The following is a 27507-nucleotide window of genomic DNA, read 5'->3' on the forward strand; positions in this document are numbered from 1 at the left end:
GAGTCATAGAATCATTTAAGATCATCAAATACAAGCAGTACAAACTGAAGGGAGCCTACAAGAGAGCTACAGAAGGACTTCTCACAACGCCATTTTGTGATAGGACAAAAGAGAATGGCTTTAAACTAAAAGAGAGTAGATTTAGATTAGATATTAGGAAGAAATTCTTCACTGTGAAGGTGGTGAGGCACTGGAACAGGTTGCCCAAAGAAGCTGATACCCCATCCTTGGGAGTGTTCAAGACCAGGTAGGATGGAGCTCTGAGGAACCAGGTCTATGGAAAGTGCTGCTGTCCATGACAAAGGGGTTAGAAGTAGATGATCTTTAAGGTCCCTTCAAACTCAAATCATTCTATGATTCTATGACGATTCTATGAATTTAAATGAGTGATTTTTGTCAACCTAAATAATTTTTGACTCGAGTACATTTCTGTTAGGGATATGTAGTCTTCAGTTTAAGGTTTGTGATAATGTAGATTTCTAGACCTGGACAGAATTTTTCAAGCTTTTTTTGTCAAAATGCAATTAAGACATCCTCAAAAGTGTTATAAATCTATGATGTTTTCTGAATTGTTTTGATGTTGAACAAATGATCACAAACTCTGAAGGTTTACATAGAAATAAAGTTAATATATTTTATTTTGACATTTTTATGAGTTATTTGACTTTTCAATGGAAAATACTTTGATTCAAAAATTCCTTCTAATGATTTTTAAGAGAGTACCCGAAATTTATCATTAAACAGTTTTTTATGAGACAGACTTTATTAAATCTTTATTTTTTCAAAGGCCAAAAACATTTTTAACATGGTTGATCTGAAATTAGATTTTATATTTGTAATTACTTGTTTGTGCTTACAAATAAGATATTTACAAATCCAGATTATATATCCCCACAAGTAAAACTGGGCATTCTTGGATGAAGGGTTATATAGTAAGAATAACAAAGTATTTGCTTAGTCTTCAAAGTTTATAATGCATTCTTGCATTCCTCAGTAAGAACTCATATCTGACTTTGTTTCTAGAAAAAAGGAATTTTTAACCCACCAGAAGGCTTAATTCATGGTAATTTCTGTTGAAACATTTTGGTTCACTGATCCGTACTCCTCTCCTATAGCTTGGTGAATATCCTGAGAGTTAGAAAGTATCCTGATGTCTTCTACTTCAGTAAATTCATTTCTTATAGATATTTTGTTACTTCCTCTGTAGACCAGGGGAAAAAACATAGTTAAGGGATAAATCTTCAGCTTTCCAGTAAGACAAAGTATTTAAATAAAATAATAATGGGTGCATCAAGCACAGCATCGCCATCCAGTGGAGGGAGATGATTGTCCCACTCTTCTCTGCACTGGTGTGGCATCACCTTGACTCCTGTATGCAGCTTTGCAATTAATATAAAAAGGATATAAATGCTATTGGAGACTGTCCAAAGAAGGGCCACAAGGATGGTGAAGGATCTAGAGGAGAAACCGGATGAGATTTTTTCAATGTGGAGAAGAGGAGATGGAGGGGAGACCTCATTGCAGTGACAACTTCCTTGTGAGGGGAAGAGGAGGGGAAGGCACTGATCTCTTCTCTATGGTGACTGGTTACAGAACCTGAGGCAGTGGCCTAAAGCTGAGTCAGGGGAGGATAAGGTTGGATATTCATCACCCACGTGTGTGGGCACTGGAACAGGCTTCCCAGGGAGATGGTCACAGCACCAAACCTGACAAAGTTCAAGAAGTGTTTGGATAATACTCTCAGGCACATGGTGTGATTGTGAGCCTTGGGGTTGTTGTGTGCAGGGCCAGGAGATGGACTTGATGATCCTTGTTGATTCTTTTCAACTCAGGATATTCTATGATTTCATGATTCTAAAAAAAACTGATTCAGCAACTGCTTTGAATTCATAGATTGAATAGTTATTTCTAATTTTCTCTTCGAAGTTTGATTTTAAGATTACAAAGAAAACAATTTAGACTTATTTTTATCCTGATGAGTAACCTGTTATGTTGTGAAATATGTGACATACCTTTCTAAACATGCTTGTCAACAATCTGTTCACTACTGCTTTAAAGGTATAAACATAGTGGATTGACTTCACATATCATAATGCTGTCATCCTATATCTTAAAATTTTGTTTGAGTTGGTTTGTCAAGATATATACTTCTGCCAGGATTTAAGACTAGTAGATTAAACAATATTTGACAGTGGACATTTTGAATGATGTTAAATCATATTAATATTTAATACTATTCTGTGAGTTGAATTTTCTTGTTATCTTGAATTGTTCAGATTTCGTACCTTGGAATTCACTGTGAAATATTTAAATAACAAGAACTTTATTTTCATTTGAATCAGATTTACATCATTTCATTACATATTTAGCAACACAGTTTATAGTACCAGAAGTGTTTTGTTGTTCCTTTTTCTGCCCAAAGGCAAATTAATTAGAAAAAAAATTGCTTTAAATTTAATTATGAAGAAATTGAGCTTTCATTTTCTCATGGGCAGCCATGTGTATAGTATTTTGTAAGATGATGCTATCACGGGCAATTGATATTTACATTTCCTTTCCTAATATTCATGTTATTCAAAAATTTCATAAGAGTTGAGTTTTTATAGTTTTATCTTGTTTATGTAGATTCAAGATCTACAAATTAAATCATTTAAGTAGCAGATCTCCTTGAGAATATTTATGAAGTATCATCGAAAATGTTAATTTATTTTCAGCAAAGCTGAATGCAGGTGGGAAAAATGTGACTCTAATTTGAAGTATAAGATTAAAAAATAATTCCTCACTTTTCTTTTTATTATATTTTAAAATTTATTTTAATATATTTTTATTTTTAAAATATACTTTAAAATATGTTTCAACTGAAATTCATTGACTCTATCAGTAAATTCTATACTTTTAATCATATTGTTAATCACCTTATAAGTGGAACTGCAGATGTGAGACTTAAGACATTTTTTTTTAGCACTAGAACTTCATTGTCAGAAAAATTATCTACATACAGTATGTCTCCATGGTTAGAATGGAGACTATGGCTTTATAATTTTAACTTCAAATATGCTGTAATTCAGTGCAATCATGCAGTTCAATATGAGTATTTTGTTACCTTCAACAATGCAGCAATGGAGGCATGGAAGCTATTAGTTTGTGAAAAGACTTTAGATCCCAAGTCATCTTTGAGGCAGATGCTTCTAGCATTAATTACCTTTAATTCACTTTCAACTGTAAATACAGGTTTAAGGCATAATGCCAAATATTTTGAAAGCACTTCTGATACTTATATATAAATTGCTTGCAAATATATTTACCTTATTATTGCATTTGAATTTCTTGATATTCAGAAATTGAGAAAGGAGGTTGTGGAGACCCTGGAATTCCATCATATGGAAAGAGGACTGGCAGCAGTTTTCTGCATGGAGACACACTTACCTTTGAATGTCAAGCAGCTTTTGAACTGGTGGGAGAGAGAACAATTACATGTCAACAAAATAACCAGTGGTCTGGCAACAAACCCAGCTGTGTTTGTAAGAATTATTATACTTTTTTCTGTGTTATTTTCCTGACCTTAGCGTCTTGCTTTTCTTAGCATTTGTGACTAAACAACAGGAAGACATTTCAAAATACCTTGGAGACTTTTTCATTCACACTTTTTTTCAGTTGGCTCAGTAGCTCATTTATGGGGAACATCATGTAGGACTGTTTTTAGAATGTTCTTTCCTCTCATTTTATATTTAATTGAACCACTTAACACTCTTAATGTAAATGCATGTTGAATTAGACTCTAAATGAGCAATTGCTAATAGCATATAAGTGTCCAAAAGGACTCTGTAGCATAAACACATTTCATTCTGTCAGTGCAAAGTAGCCTGCAGATCCAGCTAAGAAAAGATTGGGGGTTTTTTTGGTGATATACTAAGAAAACATGAAAATTAATATAAGGAATTTAGGACTATGCAGCATAGAAAAAAGGTTAGGTAAGTTTGTGAATTTTGTTTTAAAACAAAATATATTTGTCATTAAGCTTGTTGATGGATTCAAATAGAGAGGGTTGTTGGCTGGGTTTTGGGGGTGGGGAATTGGGTTCTTTTGGTTTGGTTTGGTTTGGTTTTTTTACTTTTGTTTGTTATTCTATGGTAAAATAGGGAAAATCTTTCTAGTACACAGGTATATCAGGCTCTTCAGTTCTCCACTTAAATTTTTTTGTAAAGAGTCTTACAATTCAGTACTGGATTTAAAAACCATAAAAGCCTTAGTACAGTGTACAATTCTATTTTGACATGTATGTATTTTGAAGCCATGTTGGTACTGGACTTATGCCGAACAAACTTGCTCTGGACTGGAATAGTTCTCTGTATGCCTTGAAATGCTGAAACGTGTCTAGGTGTGTAAAGCTTGGGCACAGAGACGGTGCAGACGCAATTCCCTTTTAAGAGAGAAGTTGTTTTTCTTCATGGTGCTGTATTGCATTGGATTGATATATTAGTTTCTGTTGACAATGGTGTGGAATATTTTACTGTGTTAGATGCGCACATGCCCTATGAAAGAACATAGAATCTATAACATCTATTTATATAAACTGAGTTCAATTTGGCACATTTGAAGAGCTGAGTAATGGTTATCCTTTGTGTTTATTAATATGCAGTGAGTTCCTCTTTCTAGATATACTGTACTTCTGACTAAAGTATCAGTCACAAGCTTATGACTCTGAAATCAGTTAGGAAATGTCTTGATGAACATAGGCTCAAAAGAGTGAAAAAGGAAGATAGCTATGAATAATTTCTGGGTTTACTCTGTGCTATCGAAAAAAAAAAATAAGGTAAAACAAGTTCATACTATACATTCTTAAAAGTTCTTGATTGAATCACTTCTAAATTTCTACTATTTTTTGCATCAGCATGAACTTTGTATACTACAGACAAAATTGGCCCTTGGCCTTGATTTTTTCAATTGTTAAATACACTTTCATGCATATTCCTTTTGGAAAAATAAGTATTTCAATTCGGAGGTCACATTTTCATTTTGGAACAAACCTGCCAATTTTTCCAGATTCTAATACATCAGGCATTACTTTTGCTTTCTTCGTCATTTGCTATATGTGAATTTCTTGCAGGCCCTGCTGCAGTCACTTAGACTCGTTTGGGGAAATAACACCATGTTATATTGGAACAATGTTCTTACAGTGTTAAATATTTCCAACTTGCATGTGTAGTAGTTTTGACATCCAGGCTGCAAAAGCATCTTTTTTCACAAGAATAAAAATAATATAAAGAGAAGCATTTATAATGTTTGTGGATAGTATTTTGAGAATATTATTGTTCTTTCCTTTAGTCTCATGTTTCTTCAACTTCACCACACCATCTGGAATTATTCTTTCTCCAAATTATCCTGAGGAATATGGGAATAATATGAACTGTGTTTGGTTAATTATCTCAGAGCCAGGAAGCAGAATCCATCTGATTTTCAATGACTTTGATGTAGAACCTCAATTTGACTACCTTACAGTCAAAGATGATGGGATTTCAGATCTACCACCTCTTGGCACATTTTCTGGCAATGAGGTCCCTTCTCAATTGGCTAGTAGCGGGCATGTAGTAAGACTTGAATTTCAGTCAGATCACTCTACCACTGGAAGAGGATTTAATATCACTTATACAAGTAAGAATTTCTGCTTTTCTTTTATGCTATTTCTTATGTCATCTTTCTTCATAATAATGAAAAAAGAACGTATTTATTACATGGAAGTAAATTGTGATGTTTGTATAATTGCACTCTTTTCAGCTGTCTTCACAGTATTCATTAGCTTATCTGAATCCTTATAATTTATTTATTTTAGAAGAATTCCCTTTGTTATTTAAGGGCTCTTTTGGTTGCCACTACATAAATGCAGAACAAATAACCAAAGCCCAGATCATTCATATCTAAGCATTCAATGCAAGTGATTTAATATACTTCTCAATGGAACCATTAGGAATAAGTTCACAAAGGTGTAAATACTGAATACTGAGATGTTATTTGAAAAGCACAGAAGTATAAAAAAGCAACTAGAATTTCAATGCAGATGAATAATTCTGGGAACCTGATTTGCTTTTACACTTTTTCTTCCAGTTTGATGGTGTGATAGCTAAGAATACAGACTCCTAAGATTAGAGATCTCTTTTTTGGGTTACACATAATAGTTACCTTCTGTGGTTTTTCTAGTGTCTAGAACATGACTGGTCTGATGCAGAACTCTTTCCTATAAGAGCGCATTAATTTAGAATAATTTTTCTCTCTGGCTACAGTTCCTTTATGAATTTTAAAAAATGTACTGTCTCTGAGAATGCAATTTCTAAAGTTGCAACTAAAGCTTAGTTGCAACTGGCCAACCAGTTCGAAAGTTGTTAAATGTGGACCTACTGGTCACATACATATAGAGAGCTACTGAAAGCATAACTCTTTCCCATTTGGGAAACCAGGCTAAAAAACCAGATAGCCTTGTGTTTTGTTTATACGAAAATATTTCACTAAACAGTACTCTCAGCTGAAAACTCCAGTAACAGCATATCATGTAGAAAACATTATTACATTTGTCATAGACCGCTAACTCTCCTAAAAGTTTTGTGATTCATTCAAAGACATTACTTATATGGAGATTATCTTTTTAGCTCAATAAATTAGTTTCTAAGGTTATAGAAGTTAATTGACAATAAAGTTGTCTTTTAGACTCTTGCACTGTTCCTATGTTGTGTCAATTAAGATAATCAAACCATAGTGTTTGTGGCCAAGGTTAAATTATTTAAAAAGGTGCCTCACATAATGCTGGAATTCATTAGTTTCAATCCTTTTTAAGTCTTAGATACCTAAATTGGTCCTTTGATTTTTATAGGAAAATTTTGTATTTTTTGTCCTTTGAAAAGTAGCAGGAAGAGAAAAGAGGAGGCCATCTCCTCTTGCTCTATCTCTTGTTACTTGTGAGAAGACACCAGTATTCATCTTACTACAACCCCCTTTCATGTAGTCATAGGGAGTAACAAGGGCTCTCCTCAGCCTCTCTTTCTCCAGGTGAAACAATCCCAATTCCCTTATGGTGGAGGAAAACCATCTGGATTTTTCCCAGAGGAAAATTTAGGCAATTTGTTCTTGTGTATCTAAGCCACACACATCTAAAAAGCTTTCGAATTCAGTCTGTGTCATCTGTGTGAATGTCCTTGGATTTAAAGCTGAATCTTTATGGAGAATTTTTCTATGCTTTGAATTATATACTACCATCTAATATGTGTTATGTATTACTGTATTACGATTGAAATATTAATCTCCTCCTCAAAAGAAAAAAAAAGACAATTTAAAGGGGAGGCTGTTGTTATTATTATTATTACTATTATTGTTCTTATTATTAGTATTATTACTATGTTTTTATCAGCCTTTGGTCAGAATGAGTGCCATGATCCAGGCATTCCCATAAATGGGAGGCGCTTTGGAGACAGATTCCTTCTGGGAAGTTCTGTTTCTTTTCACTGTGATGATGGCTTTGTGAAGACTCAAGGTTCTGAATCCATAACCTGTATTATGCAAGATGGAAATGTAGTATGGAGCTCTACTGTCCCACGTTGTGAAGGTAAGGCCACAATCTTTATTTTGCACCTATAGTTTGAATAATGACACTATTTAAATTTACCATACTTTTTACATGTTGTACATAAGACTGCTTTAGCTGAAGTTATTTGCTCATCTTATTTTAACACTTTTCCAGTCAAACGAGAGTGCAATAATTCATGGCTAGCCTTCGTGAACGAAGATTAAGGAAGGCTCTATCCACATTTATTACAGGCACGCTGGTGGCTAATAAGGCCAATACGAGATAGACATGTTTGATTGCAAAAGGCACAGCAGAAAGACTCCTTAGGTGGTATATTCAGCAATACACGGTTCTTTCTGCGTTGTCTTTTCTCCTCAAGAGTAATCCTGTGGGCGTTCTCGAAGGCATCAGCAGCGTTATAGATGGTGTGTCTCCAGGCCTCCCGATTGGAGGCCAGAGTACGCCAGTTATGGTGATCAATATGGCCAAGGCTGAGATGTTGTTTCAGGGAGTCCTTGTATCTTTTCTTCGGGGCTCCTCTCTTGCGGCAGCCAGTGGCAAGTTCACCATAGAGCAAGATCTTAGGGAGGCGGTGGTCCTTCATCCTGGAGATGTGCCCTGCCCAGCGCAGCTGTGTTCTCAACAACATGGCCTCAATACTTGTGACTGCTACTTAATAGAAATGAGATAAATTGCTTTTATATTCTTGGAATAAATTAGCATTCTAAAAAATCTGGTTGCTATTGTTTTCAAGTTCTGATTGTCACCATCATTACTCAGTTATGAGTTATAACTGCTATAACAGTTTTGGCTGTAGCATACTGAAGAACATATTATTATTATTATCTACCACATATAAAGTGAAGTAAAGCTTCCATTTAAAAGTCCTTTTTGAAGGTTTACCTCTTTAATTTTCTCAAAATGAAAGTATACTTGAATTTCTCTGTGTAACATTATAACCTGCAGTACATCTATTCCTGTGAAATATAGTGAAAACCAGAGCTACGTTTAATATTCATTATATTATCCAAAATTTCCAAATTTATTTGCTTGTTCTTTCCTAGGCAATTAAACAGACAAATATGGTCTCTACTTATGTTCAAATCTCTCTTTAGAATGAAGTATAGTGAGGAAAAAAAAAAAAAGTAGACCGATTCCTTGATGCTTAGCAGTAATGGGTCCTAAGGCAAGGCAGATGAGTGCCTTTAATAAATGACCAGAATATGTTTTCTAAAAGTAATGTTCAAAAGTGTACACCTTTTATTAAACAACAGATACTTAGACAGACACCAAATTAAAAGATTTTTTTGAAAAAATAATCCAAACCTTCCAAGTGGTGTAAATATCACATCTCCATTAATTTCAGTGTCATTGCAATAATTTAAGAGTCTGTATCATATTATTTTCATGTTTTTTGTTATTTGGACAATTTGAGAACTCAGATGCCATAAGACTGTGCATTTCAAGGAAAATTTAAAAATATTGAAAAAAACCTCAATATTAGCAGTCTGATGGAATTAGTGTGTGTGAACCTAGATGTTGTACTAGCAGGATTTCTTATCCTGATTAAATAATGTTACACGGTGGAGTAGGCAGGGTTTTTTTTTATTCCTAGAGCAAACCCAGCCCACTCCAAAACAAGGAGTAGCATGTTGTTTTTCATCAAAAGATGTTTTCTCATTTTGAAACTCTATACACGATTGTTCAAATATTCAATGTAATCTTTGGAATACATGAAGTGATCTACATGAAGTGTTATAGTCAGGTGAGGATCAGCAGTCTTCTAACTTTTCTTGTTTGTGATACGACACAATTTAATTTAATAAAAACACCATGAAATAAATTTCTTTCTTCATTCACTTTACACATGTAAAGTAAATGACGTTTTCCTGGCATTTCATTTTGCTTCAGACAATTTCGTGTGTGTGTTTCATGAGTTGTGGGGTTTTTTTATTGCCCACTGGAAAAACTTCCTATAGACCATTCCAAGTCTTCAGTGAAATCAAATAACCTCTCTGAGTAGTTTGTTTTGGGGTTTTTTTTTGTTAAAAACATTGAATCAAAAGCAGGCATATTAATCTACTACTCACAAATTCATGTTATTATCCATTTATATATGGCATAAAAGATTTGTTTGTCACTACTTAGAGAAACAGAAGAAAAGTGGCAAGATTTCCTGCACTGAAATATGGAAATTCCTGTAATGATACCACAGATTACTTGAGGACAATACAAAAGATAGTAAGCTAAATTTAACTGACCTTGCAAGTGTTCCTGTGTTAGACTGCTCCACAGTCTTTGGTAAAATATAACATCCCAAAGCCCTGTGCTATGACAGCTTAATTTTTTAAGGCACTCATGTTTTCCAAAATTTGTTCTGTCACTTCTGCTGTTGTTTAATCCTGCTCCAGAGTCTTTTGATTCTGCTCTGAAAAATGCTCCCTGTCTAGCCCTGTTATCTTCATAACCCTCTTGCAATACATTTTTTTTAAAGTTTTTTATGGTGGAGAAGAAAGTTAGAGAACATTTAAACAAATTTGACATACAGGAATGGGCTTGATGGGATCCACCCAAGAATTCTGAAGACATCCAATGAAATTACAAGGCCACTCAATATCTTGGGAAGCTGACTTAGGGACATTCCTGAAGACTGGGAGAAAGCAAATTCCAATCTTCAAGAAATGAAAGAAGGAATATCTGAAGAACTACAGATCTCATCTATATCACTGGGAAAGGTGATGCAGCAATGTTCCCTGAAACCATTTCCAAACAGTGAAGAAAAAGATGGTGACTGGGAGCAGTCAACATGAATTTAAGAAGGGGAAATCATGCCTGACCAACCTGATAGCCTTCTGCATTAAGATGACCGGCCTAATGGAAGAGGGGAGAGTAATGGATATTTTTTATCTCAGTTTTAGTAAGGTGTTTGACACTGTGTCCTGCAAGATTCTTGATGACAAACTAATGGAGTGTGGACTCAAGAAGTGAGCAGTGAAGTGGACCAAACACTGACTGAACTGTTGTCCTCATAGGATTGCGGTCAGTGGCACGAAGTCTAACTTGTGGCTAATTCATAATGGTGTAGCCCAGGGATCAATCCCATGCCCGATACTGTTTAAAATCTTCAATAATGAACTGAATGCTGAGGCAGAGTATACTTCTGAGCAAGTCTGCAGATGATGTAAAACTGAGGGGAGTGGCTGGTACACCATATGTTTGTGCTGCTGTTCAGAGGAACCTTGACAGAGAGGCAGGAGACCCAGACTGAGAAGAAATTACAGGTCCTTACCACCTGTTCAGCGCTGGTAAGGCTATGTCAGGAGTGCTGTGTGAAGTCCTGGGGTCCACACTACACAAAAAACATGGACATACTGCAGTGAGTCCAGTGAAGAGTCATGAAGATGATTAAAGACTTGGAGCATCTGTCATACAAGAACAGGTTGAGAGAACTGGACTTGTCTCAACTGGAGAAGAAAAGGCTCAGGACTCTTGTTGATATGTACCAATATCTGATGGGATGGTGTAAAGAAGGTTGCACTAGACTCTTCTCAGTGGTGTACAGTGACAGGACAAGAGACAGTGAACACAAACTGAAATATAAGAAGTTCTGTCTAAACATAAGAAAGACTTGCACTGTGAGAGTAATCAAACACTGAAACAGATTGCCCAGAGAGCCCAGAGATCATGCCTTTGGAGGAAGGGCATGATCTTGACTGGACATGGTCCTGTGCAATCTGCTATAGCAAGCAGGAAATGGGGTAGAGAGTTTCCAGACATCCCTTCCAACTGAAACCATTCTATGATCCAATGGAATATTTATACCAATCAGTTCCACTAAGCTCAACGATTATTCAAAATGGTAGAATAGTACGGTGATAATAATTACTTGGAACAATTTGTCTGATGTTTCCACATAAATGTGGAATCATATTGGATCTAAAAAATGATGAGGCATTATTTTTTTTTAAAATGATATAATGTACTTTTCAAGAGAAGAAAGGCTGGCATAATCAAGTGCCATGCTCTATGAATTCAGATGTGTATAGAGTAATAAGCTATGATAAGACACATTGCAGGGCTTATGATTCTGAAGAAAACAAAGTGCTCAAAACATAATGTAGAAAATTTAATTGTGTTAGACTATTAAAGCTAACTATACTAAATCTATTTTTCTATGCTTTTTAATTCAATTTTTGTGGGTTCTTTGAATATACAATATTATATTAGAAATACTGTGTATGATACACGAATACATGCTTTTTTCTTTCAGCACCATGTGGTGGACATTTGACAGCATCAAGTGGTGTTATCTTACCACCAGGGTGGCCAGGATATTACAAGGACTCACTTAATTGTGAATGGGTAATTGAAGCAAGACCAGGACATTCCATTAAGATCACTTTTGACAGGTGAGAGTCGTAAAGTCAAACAACAACTAAGGTATGAGCATAAATATTTGCTTTAATATTGAAGAAGAAAACAAAAAGGAAACCATAAAAAGGAACTTCAATGTGACACTCAGTATTCTTCAAGTAGGAAATTAAAGTTTTCTACTGTGTCTATGTTGTCTTTATTTACAACACTGGAGATGCTGGAGAGGAACCCTATGGAAGGAGCTTTTTGGGGGGATTGTGTTAATGGTAAGTTGAATATGAGTCAAATGTGTGCCCTGGAAGCCAAAAAAGCCAACCATGTTCTGGGTTGTATCAAGCACGGCACACCTAGCTGGTCAAGGGAGGTGATTGTCCCACCCTACACTGCTCTGCTGTGGTATCACCTCAAGTACTGGGTGCAGTTTTGGGCGCCTAAGTGTAAGAAGGACATCAAACAACTAGAGTTTGTACGGAGGAGAACGACTGAGATGGTGAGAGTTTTCCAAGGCAAGACATAAGCTGAAGTCACTTGGTTTGTTCAGCTTGGAGAAGGCTGAGGGATGACTTCATGACAGTCTGTAACTTAGTCAGGGGGACAGTGGAGTGGAAGGTACTGGTCTCCTCTCTCTGATGACCAGCAATAGGACAAGAGGAAAAGGAATGAAGCTGTGTCAGGGAAAGTTCAGATTGCACATTAAGAAAAGGTCCTTCACTGAGAGAGTGGTCAGTCACTGGAACAGGCTCCCAAGGAAAATAGTCATGGCACTGACCCTGTCAGAGTTCAATGAGTGTCTGGAACACACTCTTAGTCATATGGTTTAGGTTTAGGTAGTCCTGTGAGAAGCAGGGAGTTGGACTTGGTGATCGTTATGGGCCCCTTCCAACTTGAGATACTCTTGAGATTCTGTGATTCTGGTTTAGTGCATATTAACATACTAATATACAGATACTCAGGAAGGGCAGGGACAGGTGACATTATAGTGGGAGTCTGCTACAGGCCACTCAACAAGGAAGTCCAAGCAGATAAGACCCTCTTTAGACAGGTAGGAGCAGACTCGCATTTACCAGCCCTAGTTCTCATGAGGTCTTCAACCAACACAATACTTGTTGGAGGGACAACACAGTAGGACATAAGCAAACCAGGAGGTTCCTGGATGTATTAATAATGCATTCCCTTGTCAAGTGATTGAGAAGCCAACGAGGAGAGGTGCTATGCTGTACCTCAAGGGCAGCCTTGGCCACAGTGACCATCAAATCCATAGGGCTTTGACCATCAGATCCATGGTTCAAGGTCCATAGGGCAGTGAAGAGGGTGCACAGCAAGCTCACGACCCTGGACTTTAGGACAGCAGACTTTGGCTTCTTCAGGGATCTACTTGGTAGAGTACTATGGGATAAAGCGCTGGAGGGAAGAAGGGCAAAAGAAAGATGGTTAATATTCAAAGACCATACACTCCAAGCTCAGGACTGATGCATCCCAACAAAGAGGAAGTCAGGTAAAAATGCCAGGAGGCCTGTGTGAGTGAACAAGATGCTCCTGGACAAACTCAAACATGAAAATGAAGCCTACGGAGGATGGAAGGAGGGGATTAATAGCAGCCTGGGACTAATAGCAGCCTAGAGGAATGGTCTGAGCAGCCAGGGATCAAATTAGAAAAGCTAAAGCCATGATAGAATTGTCTATCTGAGGACATCAAGGGCAACAAGAAAAACTTCTATAGGTACTTTGATGGTAAAAGGAAGATTAGGGAAAATGTGGGCCCTCTGCAGAAGGAAATGGAACAGGAGATTACCCAGAATATAGAGAAGTCTAAGGTAGTCAATGACTTTCTTGCCTCAGTGTTCACTGGCAAGTGCTCCAGCCACGCTGCCCGGGTCACTGAAGGCAAAGGCAAGGATTGGGAGAATGCAGAACCACTTGCTGTAGGAAGAGAGTTCTGAGACCATCTAAGGAACCTGAAGGTGCACAAGTCCATGGGACCTGACGAGATATATCCATGAGACCTGATGATATGCATTCCTGATTCCTGAGGGAACTGGCAGATGAAATGGCTAAACCACTATCCATCATCTGAGAAGTTGTGTCAGTCAAGTGAAATTCCCACTGACTGGAAAAGGGGAAGCATAGCCATATCCTGGGCTGCATCAAAAGAAGCATGGCCAGCATTTTGGGGGAGATGATTCTCCCCCTCAACTCTGCTCTATACATGATGAATCCTGGTCTGGTGTCCCCAACATAAGAAGGACATGGAACTGTTGGAGTGAGTCCTGAAGAGGGCCACAAAAGTGATCAGAGGACTGGTGCACCTCCTCTATGAGGACAGGCTGAGAGCCTGACAGCAGGTCATCAGAACTAGACAGCATTGACCCAGGAGTTCTGAATGAGTACAAAGTTGATGTGGCTGAACAGTTGAAATTTGTGTATAACTGTGCTTTTAAAACTGTCTTGATACTTGTGCACTTCAGGAACTTCATCTTTTAAATCTTTTATGGAGTTCTAAGGAACTGCATGCTGAATGACCGCTGCAAAAACTATAACAAAGCGTAGCATTAGTGGAAGCATGGATAAATGAGGAAGTGTCAGTATGGCTTTTGTAGAAGAAATCCTATTTCAGAAACCCCTTGGAATTCTTTGGTGGTGTAAGAAAACATAGAAAAATGCTGGATATAGTTTACCTGGGTTTTCAAAATGCAAGTTTTATATCTTGCATTTCACTCTGCAAAGGGCTATTAAAAGGCTAAGCATCATTTAAACACAAAGAGGGACATTAAAAGAACTTAACAATCTCACAGTGGAATTCTGGGTGTTTTTCAGAGACCTGTAGTATGCTCAAAATTGTTCAGCATGTCCAGAATTGATCTCAAAAAAGAGAAAATTAGACTAATAATACTAAGCTCTTCAGGATATTAAAAACAAGGTATAACTGAAGCATTGCTGAAGTTTCTTACAAGACTGGATGTCTGGGAAAACAAATTGCAGGGAGATTAAGTAAATGCAAAGTGAATCATATGAAAAAATAATTCCACCTTGATATATAAAACAATGTGTTTTGAACTTGCACTGGTTACTGAGCTACTAAAGTTCTGGTAACTCTTTGTCAAGAAATATGAATGAAAACTAATACATACTTTTCAGATTGTGAGTAATGCGTGGAAGCATTGAGATTGTGACTTATAAATAAGGAAAGGGGCTAGATGGATAACTGCTGACTGAAAGATTTTTGTTACTTTGAATATTGATCAAAAATCATTGAATAATATGATCAACAAACCTCTTTATTTGAAACCTAGCTAACTATATGAAGAATAGTATAATATAGCATTCTTTAGGTCTTTTTAAAAATTATTTGTGTACATTTGGAGAATGTCCTACCTTTTATTAACATAAGTAAGCTAATAAGCATTAAAAGAAATGGAAAACCCAAAAAGTAACTCTTAATTAGGTAAATTATCTGGGTTTATAATTATAGTGACAATGCAAGGACTGAAAAAAACCAAACCAAACAACTCATCAACAAACCCAAGCCAATGTAAAAAACAATTCACTCCCTCAAACCCGCAGAAACAGACAAGTGAATTATAAATTCATTTCAGAGTTTGAGATGAGCAAGAACACACTGGGAATAAAGATCATTGTAATGGGTAACAACTCCTATAAGAAGGGTTTGCAATCCACTGTTGTCAGACTGCTCTGCTAAGGAAACCACAATTGCTGGCTGAGTCTATTCATTATGAGTACAAATAAAGTATTTAAACCAGCCTAGTGGTATCTGTCTCTTTTCATCATTACACTGCAGGGTAGATCAATGTATAATCACTGAAATCATGGAAAGGTACTGAAAAACTCTCAAGTATTTTAGTGATATTCTCTGTGATTGTCTATTTTTTTGTAAATTTAATAAAACCAGAGAGCCTTCCAGACACAAGAACTCATGTGTTTATGCAGCTAAATTGTTGAAATAGTCTCCAACATGCTTCTGGAGCTTGTCAACCAGCATTACCCCAAATAATTATGAAGCATGGCCAGGAGTTACTGTGGGCAAGCAACCATTCACAATAGGAAATTTGAATAGTGTCTTCTTCTTTGAGAGGCTAAAGAGTGAATTTAATAATATAGATGTGGGCCATTCCATGCTAGCTGACTTCACTCCCAGAAATGGGTCCTGAAAATGCTAAATGTATTAACAAACCTGCAAACCCTGTATTCCACCAACAGGGTAGATAGATAGCAGTAAAAAAAAATTGTGTGGATTTTATCCAGCATATCCAAATAGAGTAGGTAGCACCATAAATCTAGAGAGTTTTCTGTGTGAAGAGTAAGAAATGATATGAAGGGCCAAAGTCAGTTTCCAAGCAGTCATTAGCACTGAAAGCTTTCTGATTTCTGAATGTGCTTTTGTTCTCAGGGAATCATAAGAGAAGAATTAGGAGAGACTACTAAATATTTGCTAAATATGAAGTTGCCCATACTGATATGTCTGTGAAGATGGTTTTAGAAGACCAATTCTGTTTGGTCTGTAAAATATAATGGCCTGAATGAGCAACTTGGTCATTCGGTCATCATTGCCTAACAAAGTATAATGTTCATTTACGCTTCGAAGGAATTTTCACATATATTTCCCCTTTTCTGAGTGTTTAATAATTTGGAGTTTTCTTTCATTAAAAGAACACAAGATCTTATCTCTAGACCCACAAAACTTGTCCCATATTGACAAGACAACTAAGGGCATTCACTTTGAAAAAAGCATTGTATTGCGTAGGGACAGTCTGATGCTCTCAGAAGTTGAACTAATAAGCCCCATGGGAATAGAAGAGAAAAATCTCTGAACATATGCATTTCTGAAACATGAAAATAAGAATATTGAGTTTGCAGGCAAATACATTTATACCAGCATATCTGTGTAATAATACAAACTTCGTTGACAGGAAAATTTATGTGTGCATGGTTTAGATGATACAGCTTCTAACAGAATCTGATATAACCACAAACTGTCTTGAAAAGCATCTGATGTAAAAAACTGCCAGTCCAAGTTTCATCTACAGAAAGAGCAGATCTGAGCTGTTTAATTTAGGAACTACTACTAGATGACTGTACACATGAGATGAAATAATGAAATATTATTGATGTTCCTAGGATGTACAACTATTTTTTAACCTGAGGGCAAGAAATTTCTTAGATATTCATAATGCAATTTTGTTTGAGACAATTTGCATTTTTGTACCCAGATTCCCCACCAAATGTCTTTCTGAAGGCCAGTCATATGGCTGATCTGAAGTATATTGCATCCCTTATGAATTCTATATGATAGCAGATATAACAAGGTGAGGAAAAAGATACATAAAACCTTCCTTAGTTACTATCCTCAGTAATACATGGACGGATCCGTAGATACGCATATTTTTATATATGATACTCTTGATCAGTTACACATGGATTGCATTTCTAACAGTTAAAGAAAATAACACCATTCCTCTATCTACCAGTTGACTTGCATATTCCTTTTCAGATTTCAGACTGAAGTTAATTATGATACTTTGGAAGTCAGAGATGGGCCAGCAAATTCATCACCATTAATTGGAGAATATCATGGAACACAAGCACCCCAGTTTCTTATCAGTACTGGAAATTATATGTATCTGCTGTTCACTACGGACAACAGTCGTTCCAGTGTTGGTTTCCTAATTCACTATGAGAGTAAGTCTGATATTTATCAAATAGATTTTATTTAATCTTGAAAAAAAATTCAGTTTGAAAATGAGCAAATGAATGTGAACAAATAAAATAAAGTAATTGTATTTGTGTAAGAATAAATTACATTTATGCTGTAATGACAGGTAATTCTAAAACTATTCATTTTGGGATTTTTTCCTTCATGAGTTCTTCTGTCATTCAGAGTACTTATGGACCTCATTTAATCAAATGCAAAGTAATTTTAGAAACTTTCCCTCATAAGTAAAGATACATTGTTGGTTTTGGTTTTTTTGGGGGGGGATTCCCCTGTCTTCTCTTTCACTTTCTCTCTTTTTCTGGTTTTAATACATTTTTGCAGTGCTGAACAGATTTGGACCCTTTTTATGATGGTTCCAAAATGCAAATAAATTAATAATAATATCTCCTTGTAAACTACAGAATCATCATAAGAGCATTTTCTTTTAAATTAAATGCATCAAATGATGTATATTAAATGGTCTGAAGTAACACTGATCTTCATATGGTAGTACAGCTGTTTACTTAATCATTGACTAAAGAGAGGTTATGTGTTTACTGCAGTTGTGCCAAACAAATGACATCATTTTTATCAGTTGTTCTTATTTAAAAACTAATCCGGTTGCAGTAAATTTGTTCTAGTATTGAATCTGGAATGAGTGACCAAACTTGTATTTTATAGCCACATCAAAACTTGGAAATTCTGCATAGCTTCTTTTAATTTTAGCTACAGCATGGTGGTAATGGCTGAATAGATAATAGTATGATAAACTGCAAGGGCACTAAATCATGTAAAGACAAGGAACAGTAGATAGGTTTCTGCATGAGTTTAACTCCAGATGCTGATTTTCCCTCTTTTTATTGGATCTAAATGTTTATGTTATGTTTCATAAGACAGTCCTTAAATATTTAGTTTTGTGTTTTATTTTAAGCCCCTCATTAGGTAGATACCTTTTTTTTCTGTCAAAAATTAAACTAGTTAGCAACAAAATATCTTCCTTACGCAGTCTTAAAGAGGAAGGTCTAATTATGAAATTATTTAGAAAAATATTCATTTTTTGCCTCCATTGAAAAATTTAATATCTGACACACGTGGCACTAGTATTTGAGTGCTGTTTCTCTAGGTAGTCTGATAAAATGTCACTGTTTTCAAAGAACAAAACAAGGTCGAAAGACCCAATGGAGGTGTTGAGTCTTCTGCCAGGAACACAGGAGACTAAAATTTTATTTTGATTGTCCTTGGGGGCTTAAGTATCGAAGTAGCTCGTGTTAAAGGTATCACAACAGAGCTTCTATTTGTTTCACATTTCTTACATCTGTAAAAGACAAGGCAGTCAATTGTAAGCCTTAAGAAAACTTTCTGAATATTTTCTTTGGAGGCTCAAATACCTGTCTTATTTGGAAGCATCCTAAAAATCTTCCAATTATAGTCATAACTTTGACAATAGATTAAATCACTGCACAGTGAAGCAGAAGGATCTCGATCTTGCTTAAAATAAAAAGTTCAGTATAAGCTAAACCGAATTGATACTGAGATGGCAGTAATATTCTACTAAGCTAAAATATGCCTGTAATCCAGCTTTAATGAAAATGTAACCCTTTAAAGGTACTGTGAAGGATGTGAAGGTAATCTGTTAATTCCCCTCCTTAAATTTCAGTCATTCAGCCTTTTGATGGCACTTCAAACATAGCTAATATAAGACAGTGTAGACTAAATATTATGCATCTAAGAAAAAAAAATTAAAGAAGTGCCTAAAATATTCCTTAAGTAAAACTATTAATAAAATATTCATTTTTTTGGCAAAAATAATTAATCTATAATCTTTTCACCAGCATACTTCATGCCTCACTTACATTTCCCTGATCTCTCAGCTTACCTAGTTATTTGGTCTGGATGGGGTTTGTTTTTTTGTTTTGTTTGTATTTGTGTGGGAAGGGTTCTGTTCCTCATTCTGTGAAGTAGGTTGTGCAATCTTAGTCTTTTACTTAAATGAAAACAGATAGAAATGTAAAGCCACCTATTATTAAAGTATTTTTTAAATTTTTCCTTCCTTAAATAAGAAACCATAATTTGCAAAGAAAATGGAGCAATTATTTTTTAAATCCAAATACTTTATTTAAAAGTCAGTGGGTTTTTATGTATTAATATTTCCTTCTATCCTAAAATTTATCTGAAATATAGAACAGATATAATATTTTAGTCATGCATTGAGACAGTCATATTACAATGTACACCAGTATGTATTTGATAAACATTACCATTCCCTTACACAGTCAGGGAAATTGATTTGACATTAAGGATCACCAATCTTTGTAAAAACTTTCCTTATTGAGGCTATTGAAAAAATCTAGAAAATTAGTGTTGTGATGTTTCTCAAATGAAATTTTATCCGTAATAAAAAAATAAAGGTAATCTTTTATTCAAAGTGTATAAAATAAGGTATTTGTTTAGATTGGTTTCAGGAAAGAACTTTTTAGGCTCACAAATATGCAATCTTCAAGGACTTAAAGTGTTGAGATTATTCAGACAGCTCACAATCAGTTTAGCAATGATAACACAGAAACTAAATACTTCCTTACACTTTTTCATTTAAGGAAAACATACTTCTTTTAATAGTCTGGATATGAGGCAAAGGTTTACAGAATTTTCAGTTGCAGGATGCGGTCAGTGGAAAACGATTTTGAATATTCAGGAAAAATTTTTTATATCGGCAGTCCATTTTACCCTGACTAAGAAGAATTAGTGCAGAGCCTGAATAAGAAAGGCAGTTTTTGTGAAAGTGACCATGAAATAATATGGTTTATGATTGTTAAGAAATGAAAGAATGAAGCAACAGAGTTGTGATTAAATCAATGATTTTCAAAAATCTGAACTTCACCAAATTTGACAAATTGGTAAGTGAATGTCCTTATGCCCTTGTGAGTGAACTCTGAAAGTCCTTTATCAAATAAATTGTGTTAAAGCCCAACAGAAAACTCTTATTTGGTTTTTGTGGAGGTTTTTTTGAGGATTGTTTTTTTTGTTTGGTTTGGTTTGGTTTGGTTTGGTTTGTTTGGGTTGGGTTGGGTTGGGTTGGGTTGGGTTGGGTTGGTTGGTTGGTTTTGTTCTTTTGAAAAAGATTTCTGTAATTATTTAAAAATCCCTTTTAATGATGTAACCCAAAAGTTAATAATGTAAATATTGGATATATTAAAACATAGCTGTAGATGGTTTTCAAAGAATAACACAGACCTCTTAGGATAAAACAAAAAAAAAATCTAAGGTACATATTTAGTTCCAAGAACAAGAGACAGAAAGACAATAACAAAAAATCTGTAAATATATTCAAATAAGAGAAAAAATAATAATAACTACTTTATAAAAATTTGACCAAACATCAGCCATCACAGGGAAGACTAAACATTTTGTTCCTGCTTTGTAACTTTTGTGGAAAAGCTTAACTTTTACCACATACTTTACACAATTAAGTAAACATTTACATGGTAAGAGTACAGCATATAGAGAGAGGATACTGCACAATATTGAAATAATGGAATATATTTTATTCATCAGGAACTGTTGAAATTTCCTGTGGTATATGCAGAGGCAAAGCAGAAGCACCTCTCCACTGAAAATTATGTCTGAAAATTCAAAACTAAAAGGAAGTTTAAAAAAATATTCACAAGCAAGGATGGAGAGAAAAACAAAAAAGAAAATATGAGGACCAGAAGGATCAAGGACATTAGTTTTATCATCAGTCTTGAAAGATACTAGTTTTAAGCTGATAAACAAAATGATAAGGAACAAATTATTTGTATTTGAAAAAAACAGATTGTGTCAAACCAACCTAATTTCTTTCTTGACAGGTTAACTACTTTTGTAGATTGGGGAATGGAAAGGGAAGGAAACAGCTCTGTGCTGACATTTATAAGGCTTTTAGAAGTTTTCCAGAGAAAGCATAGAAATGTATATGAAATTATTATAGGTACAAGCACTTCAGTGATCACTGGAAAAAGTTTCCCAGAGATGCTGTGGAATCTCGATCCTTTGAGATACTAAAAATGCATCCAGACATGGATCCACCCAGGCAACCAGCTTTGGGTGACCTTGCTTGATCAGAGGAGTTGGACTAGATGACCTCCAACAGTTCCTTCCACCCTGAATTGTTCTTTGATTCTGTGATGCTATGAAAAATTTTGAAAACTTTTATGTAAAAGAGTAGCCAACATTTATTAGTAGTTCACTAACTCAAATTTGTAAGGATTCTACTGTGATCTGGCTTAGTTCCATAATTCTCTTGTATTTTATTAACAATTTTGATAATATAAGAAGAACAATTACAATTTCTGAGAATGATTTCTACTTACAATTACAGCAAGCACTATGAGGAGGTTAGAATTCAAAACAAGTTAGATGGACTGAAGAAACTGTCTGAAACAAAAGCAATTAAATTCTGTAAAGAAACATGCTAAGCCTAAATGGGGAAGAAATTACAAGAACAAATACAAAATAGCATTACAATACAAAAAGATATGTGTTTTACACAGAACTCAAATAATCTAGTGAAAAATGTAGTAGTATTTAAAAAATCAAATCTTCTGGACATTGTATTTAACCATCAAAATAAAAGAATTTCAGAAAATAATTTTTTTTTTTAAGAGGACTATTTTATCTAGGACTTGTTCAAAAGTTATTTCACTTCACTTGATGACCAGGGAGAATCGTGTCCGGTTTAAAAGAGTTTAAAAGGAGTAGCAGGTTGTTAACATGGAAACTATGACACATAAGGAGTCATTGAAAGGTTTGTACTTGTTTAGTCTAGAAAAAGTACATCTTGGCAGGCAGGAGGGAAGTGTCATGTTTCTAGTGTCATGTTTCTAGTATCTAAGAATAGTAGCTAGTCCTGGAGTTCAGTCTACTGCCTGTGCTCCCTCTCAATCAACTCTTTACAACCATTTTCCAACCAAATTTATCACTGTTGTGCCAGAATTTCTCATATATATTGTCTTTTTGTAGTCAGGACTCTCAGTACTCTCCATTATTGAGCTTGTCTTACGTTATATTCTATTAAGAAAAAGCAAATCAAATCTTCATCTAAAGAAGCAAAGAAAAATTATTTGTTTTCAGCTATGTTCATAGTTGCTAAAACTTACGTACTGAATCTTTTCCCTTGGGAGTGAAACTCTGTTGCCTGAGCTGAGTTTTTTTTTATTTATGCAGCACCACATTTTCAGTCAGGAACTTGGAAGTTGATAGATTTGTTATAGCTTTCCATCTTCTTGCAAAAATCTGAAACAACATAGTGAATGTAATCTAGAGTTATAATTTCAAAAAGAAACTGATGAGTTTACCTGTTATATGCAACTCAGAATGCTAAAGCAGTTGATGTGTTCAGGCAGAGGTGGGAGGCTGTCCTAAGAGGAAGGAAATTTAACAGCATTACTGTGGACATCCATTTGCACTAACAGTTCAAAATATGAAGTATGATGTCTCTGAAAAAAATAATCTGTATCTATCAAAGTTAAAATTTCATACACATGAAATTATTTAGGGCACATACAGTGCAGAATATTATAGACTTAAAAGGGTTCTTTGAGACTATATTAAGCAATTTCAGCCAGGCGAAGGGAATCTAAAAATGCACTCTGTCAGCTAACATGGTACATTTGCATTAAGAGCATGCAGTCAAGTCTAGAAGAAACTTATTCATCTAGAATTTAAGTATGTCAGGGTTACCTCATGAAAACTAGATCATAAGCTTTCAAATCTGAATTCTAAGTGAGGTATAAGAAGAGCTGGAGGGTATGGGGAATATTTTGCTGTGAAAGCTAGAGTCATTATTTATGATATGTTTATTTGTAGTCCTGCTTCCAACTCTCATATCTATAATTCCAAACCCTTCCCTTTATGCCCTAATAAATCAATTTTTTCCTTAGTTTTGAACTCCTCCTACTTTGTTCCTGAGGCTATGTGGTAGTCTTGGATAAATAGAGCAGCATAGAAGCATAGAAGTTGTACTGAGAGTACAGCTGCCACCAAAATAGTTATAGATGCAGAGGCAGCTGAGAGGACCAGGACCTCCAGGATGTGTTTAGGGGGCTAAGAAGCTAGGAAATGTGTAACATCCTGCTCTAGAGAATTTTGTGCTGTTAGCAGTTGGTTTTGCAGAAGGAACTTCTTTGGCATAAAGTACACTCTAAAATATCATGTTAAAAATTCAGGTCAGCTATGAGAAAGCATATAAAATCTTTGAAGACCTCAGGAGAACTAATCTTGCTCAAGGTTCTTACAGCATCTATGAGTGATAATATCCATATGAAATCATCGTGCCAAAATACTGAAATTACTGTGAAAATACTTAAGTAAATGAAACGGATGCCACTGCTTTGAGAATAAATCTAAATTTTATGTAAAAAAACTGACAAGAAATTCTAAACTCAATAGTCCAGTATTATTTAAACAGAGACTCAACAGATAATTTTTCTAAATAAAGTAGATCAAAATTGCCTGAATAAAAAGTGTTTACAATGCTTCCCCTTCCCCTCTCCCCACCATATGATTCCTGTCCCTTTGTTGGCAAGTTTTTTCACAAGTCAGTGGCTTTTGGGGTTGAAAACCACTCTGCATGGCATCCTCTGTGTCTTCCTGTTGTCTCTGAGGCTTGAGTAGGTGTTTGCTAGCTGCTGTTTTCAGTCAGCTTCTAGGTTTTTTTTTTCTTTTACTGCAGGCTTCATGGTGGTTGAGACATTACATTTTGCAATCTTTTTACTCACTACAGTCAGTATCTTCAAGGTTTTCCTCTGGACATGCTCAGCTTCTCATAGAAGAAGGAACAGTGTCCCTTATCCCTCCCAAACCTGAACAGGTTCTACCTCAGTCATTATTGTTTCAGGAACACAACAGAGTGTATGAGTGTAGGAGGCAAGGGTTTGGTTACAGGGGAGCTGCAGGAGTGGCCTTTTTGGAGGAGAGGCTATGGCTGCTCTGTGCTGGACACAGCTGATTCCAGCTGGCTCCAATGGACCCACCTCAGTACACAGCCTATCAGCCAAGCTGGTGGTACCTCTGTGACAAAACATTTCAGAAAGAACAAAAGGCTGCATGGGTGAGTGAGGAAAAGAAAGTGTGAGAAACAATCCTACAAACACCAAGGTCAGACAAAAGAGTGCTTCAGGCGGATAGTCCCCTGCAGCCCATGAAAGAGACCACAGTGGGGCAGATATCCACACTGCAGTCTGCAGTGGGCCTCATTTCAGGAGCAGGTAGATATTCCCCGCAGGACATTGCAGCCCATGCAGGTTTATCCAGGACTGCAACCTGTGGGAAGGACCCACCCTTAGATCAGGGAAGTGTGAAGAGGAAGAAGCGGCAGATAGAAGCTGTTACGGACTGATCACAGACCCCATTCTCTATCCCTCTTAGGGAGGGTTGGGGAAGTAGAGAAGCTGTAAATGAAGGAGTGAAGTTGAGCCTGGGAAGAAGGGGGGTGTGGTGGGGTAACCTTGGCTAGATGCCAGGTACCCAAGTCTTAAGAACACCTTCCCCCCACCCCTCCCTTCCTCCCTTGCTCAACTTCATTTTCAATTTTATCTACCTCCTTCTTCTGAGAAGTGAAAGGCCATGGGGAATGAGAGTTATGGTCAGTTCATCACACATTCTCTTTGCTGCTTTTCTTTCTTCAGACCCTTCCCCTGCTTCAGCATTGAGTTCCTCCCACAGGAGACAATCCTCCATGAACTTTTCCACAGGCTACAGTTCTTCACAAACTGGTCCAGCATAGGTTCCTTCCACAGCATCTAGTCCTTCACTAATAGACTGCTCCAGCATGGGTCTCCTGTAGGGTCACAGGTCCAGCCAGAAAACCTGCTCCAGCATGAGCTGCTCTCTCCACATGTCCTCAGGTCCTGCCTGGAGCCTGCTCCAGTGTGAGCTTTACAAAGGGTCACAATCCTCTGGGTGTCCACCTGCTTCAGCATGGAGACATACCACAGTGATGCACCCTGGACCTCTATGGGCTGCAGGGGGACAACCTGCCTCACCACGGGCTTCACCACAGACTGAAGGGGAATCTCTGCTTCCACACCTGGAGCACCTCCTCCCTCCTCCCTCCTTCTTCACTGACCTTGGTATCTCAAAGTTTTGCTCTCACATATTTTCACTCTTCTCTATGGCTGTTGTTCTGCAGCAATTGTTTTTGTCCTTCATAACTATGTTTTCCCAGCAGCACTACCACCATCTCTGATGGCCTCAGCTTTGTCTCAGCAGCAGGACCGTTTTGGAGCCAGGTAGCATTGGCTCTGTTGGACATGGGGGAAGCTTCTGGCAGCTTCTCCCAGAAGCCACTCCTGTAGCCACTCCTGGCTACTAACACTTGGCCATACAAACCTGATACAGCGGTAGGGGGCGAGGGAGTGTTTTAGCTTTTGTCTTTGTTTCTCACCATCCCAGTCTATTTTTAACTGGCAATACATTATGTTCCTCAAATTGAGTCTGTTTTGACTGTGATGTTAATTATTAAGTGATCTCCTTGTCATTACCTTAGACCATGAGCTTCTTCATGTTAGTTTTTATCTTGTTTTCTCCCCCTGTACTTCTGAAGTGAGTAAAAAGAGAGCAGGTGAGTGGGGGACTGGCAGCCGGCTGAGGTCAACCCACCAAGGTGAACCCACCATACATAGCAACAGAAAAGAAAAGAAATTCCTATCACCCAAATAGAGTCTTTATTTCTTTTGCTCTTATGTATACATTACATGATTATATGATTAAATTCCACAATCATTTCCTATCACTTTGAGCATAATGGATAATGAGTTAATGAGTTAATGAGCCTTCATTTGATAATTTCAGAGGTTTTTTTCTTCTTCATTGTATAGCTTCAGGTTTATTTACCGAACACTATTCAATCTCTCTTGTAAGACAGAGTTACCAGAGACTCCTTTCTGTCAGATAAGAGTTATACAATTGTGTAAGCTATATTATTTGTCTTTCCATTTTTGATGCATAGGACCATATCTATAAGAATTAATTAGTAGTTTCTGAGTTCTTCAACTGCAGTTTTTTGACATTTTTTTTGCTATATTAAATAATCATTACTATGACAAGTAAATTTAATTGTTCTGCAGTATCAGGAACTGATTAGATGAAATGAAATAAATATCATTTATATACTACCAAAATTTGTATTCACATTTTGAGCCTTAATATCCTTCTATAGTTTCAGATGACCAGTCCTTTTGTGTTTGTTTTTTTTGTGTGTCTGTTTTTAGTTTTTTTGATTGATGAAATATACTTTAAAGCTCCAATCTTTTTCTACTTCATTTGGACTTCTCTATTCTATGAAATTGAAAATTGGAAAACTGTGCTCTGAGTCAATGACAACAACTAGAGAAAGTGCTTTATATCCCACATCAGTTCTCAGGCGATGCTAACTAGCATCTTTTGAAGGCTCTTTCTTCCTTCTGTCTTCCTCATTTTGTGTTTTGTTTGCGATATTTTTCTGTGTACTATCTGAAAAACAAAGGGGTAAAACCCGAATTAAATCTGTGTGTTTCAGGTGTTACTCTGGAATCAGATTCCTGCCTTGACCCAGGGATTCCTGTGAATGGCCATCGCCATGGTAAAAACTTTAATATCCGCTCCACAGTAACTTTTAGCTGTGATCCAGGATATACACTGAGTAATGAAGAACCACTCATATGTGAAAGAAACCATCAGTGGAATCACGCATTACCCAGCTGTGATGGTAAGTGTCAAGCTTTTCAGATGGCAACTTTTAAGTCCACAAAAGTTGATCTCCTATTTTTCAGAACTAATTAAGCTTGTCATTGCTACCACCTCCCTTAAATTGCACCAAGGTCCACACTTCTAAAAAATTATTTTACTGTTATTAAAAGCC

At 36.3% G+C, this 27507-nt stretch overlaps 1 protein-coding gene across 2 annotated transcripts in view; it reads left to right on the forward strand.

The window, feature by feature from the left end:
• Positions 1–27507, forward strand: part of CSMD1 (CUB and Sushi multiple domains 1) — a 1077872-nt gene that overhangs the window by 804565 nt on the left and 245800 nt on the right. For both annotated transcript variants that reach the window (XM_064650377.1, XM_064650376.1), the window contains exons 13-18: positions 3339–3521; positions 5326–5652; positions 7397–7591; positions 11823–11961; positions 17433–17620; positions 27166–27354. In XM_064650377.1, the coding sequence (XP_064506447.1) occupies positions 3339–3521; positions 5326–5652; positions 7397–7591; positions 11823–11961; positions 17433–17620; positions 27166–27354 (1221 nt within the window). The remainder of the gene's footprint in view (positions 1–3338; positions 3522–5325; positions 5653–7396; positions 7592–11822; positions 11962–17432; positions 17621–27165; positions 27355–27507) is intronic.

The sequence above is a fragment of the Pseudopipra pipra genome, chromosome 3 (genome assembly GCF_036250125.1).
Source record: "Pseudopipra pipra isolate bDixPip1 chromosome 3, bDixPip1.hap1, whole genome shotgun sequence".
Classification (NCBI taxonomy): Eukaryota; Metazoa; Chordata; class Aves; order Passeriformes; family Pipridae; genus Pseudopipra; species Pseudopipra pipra.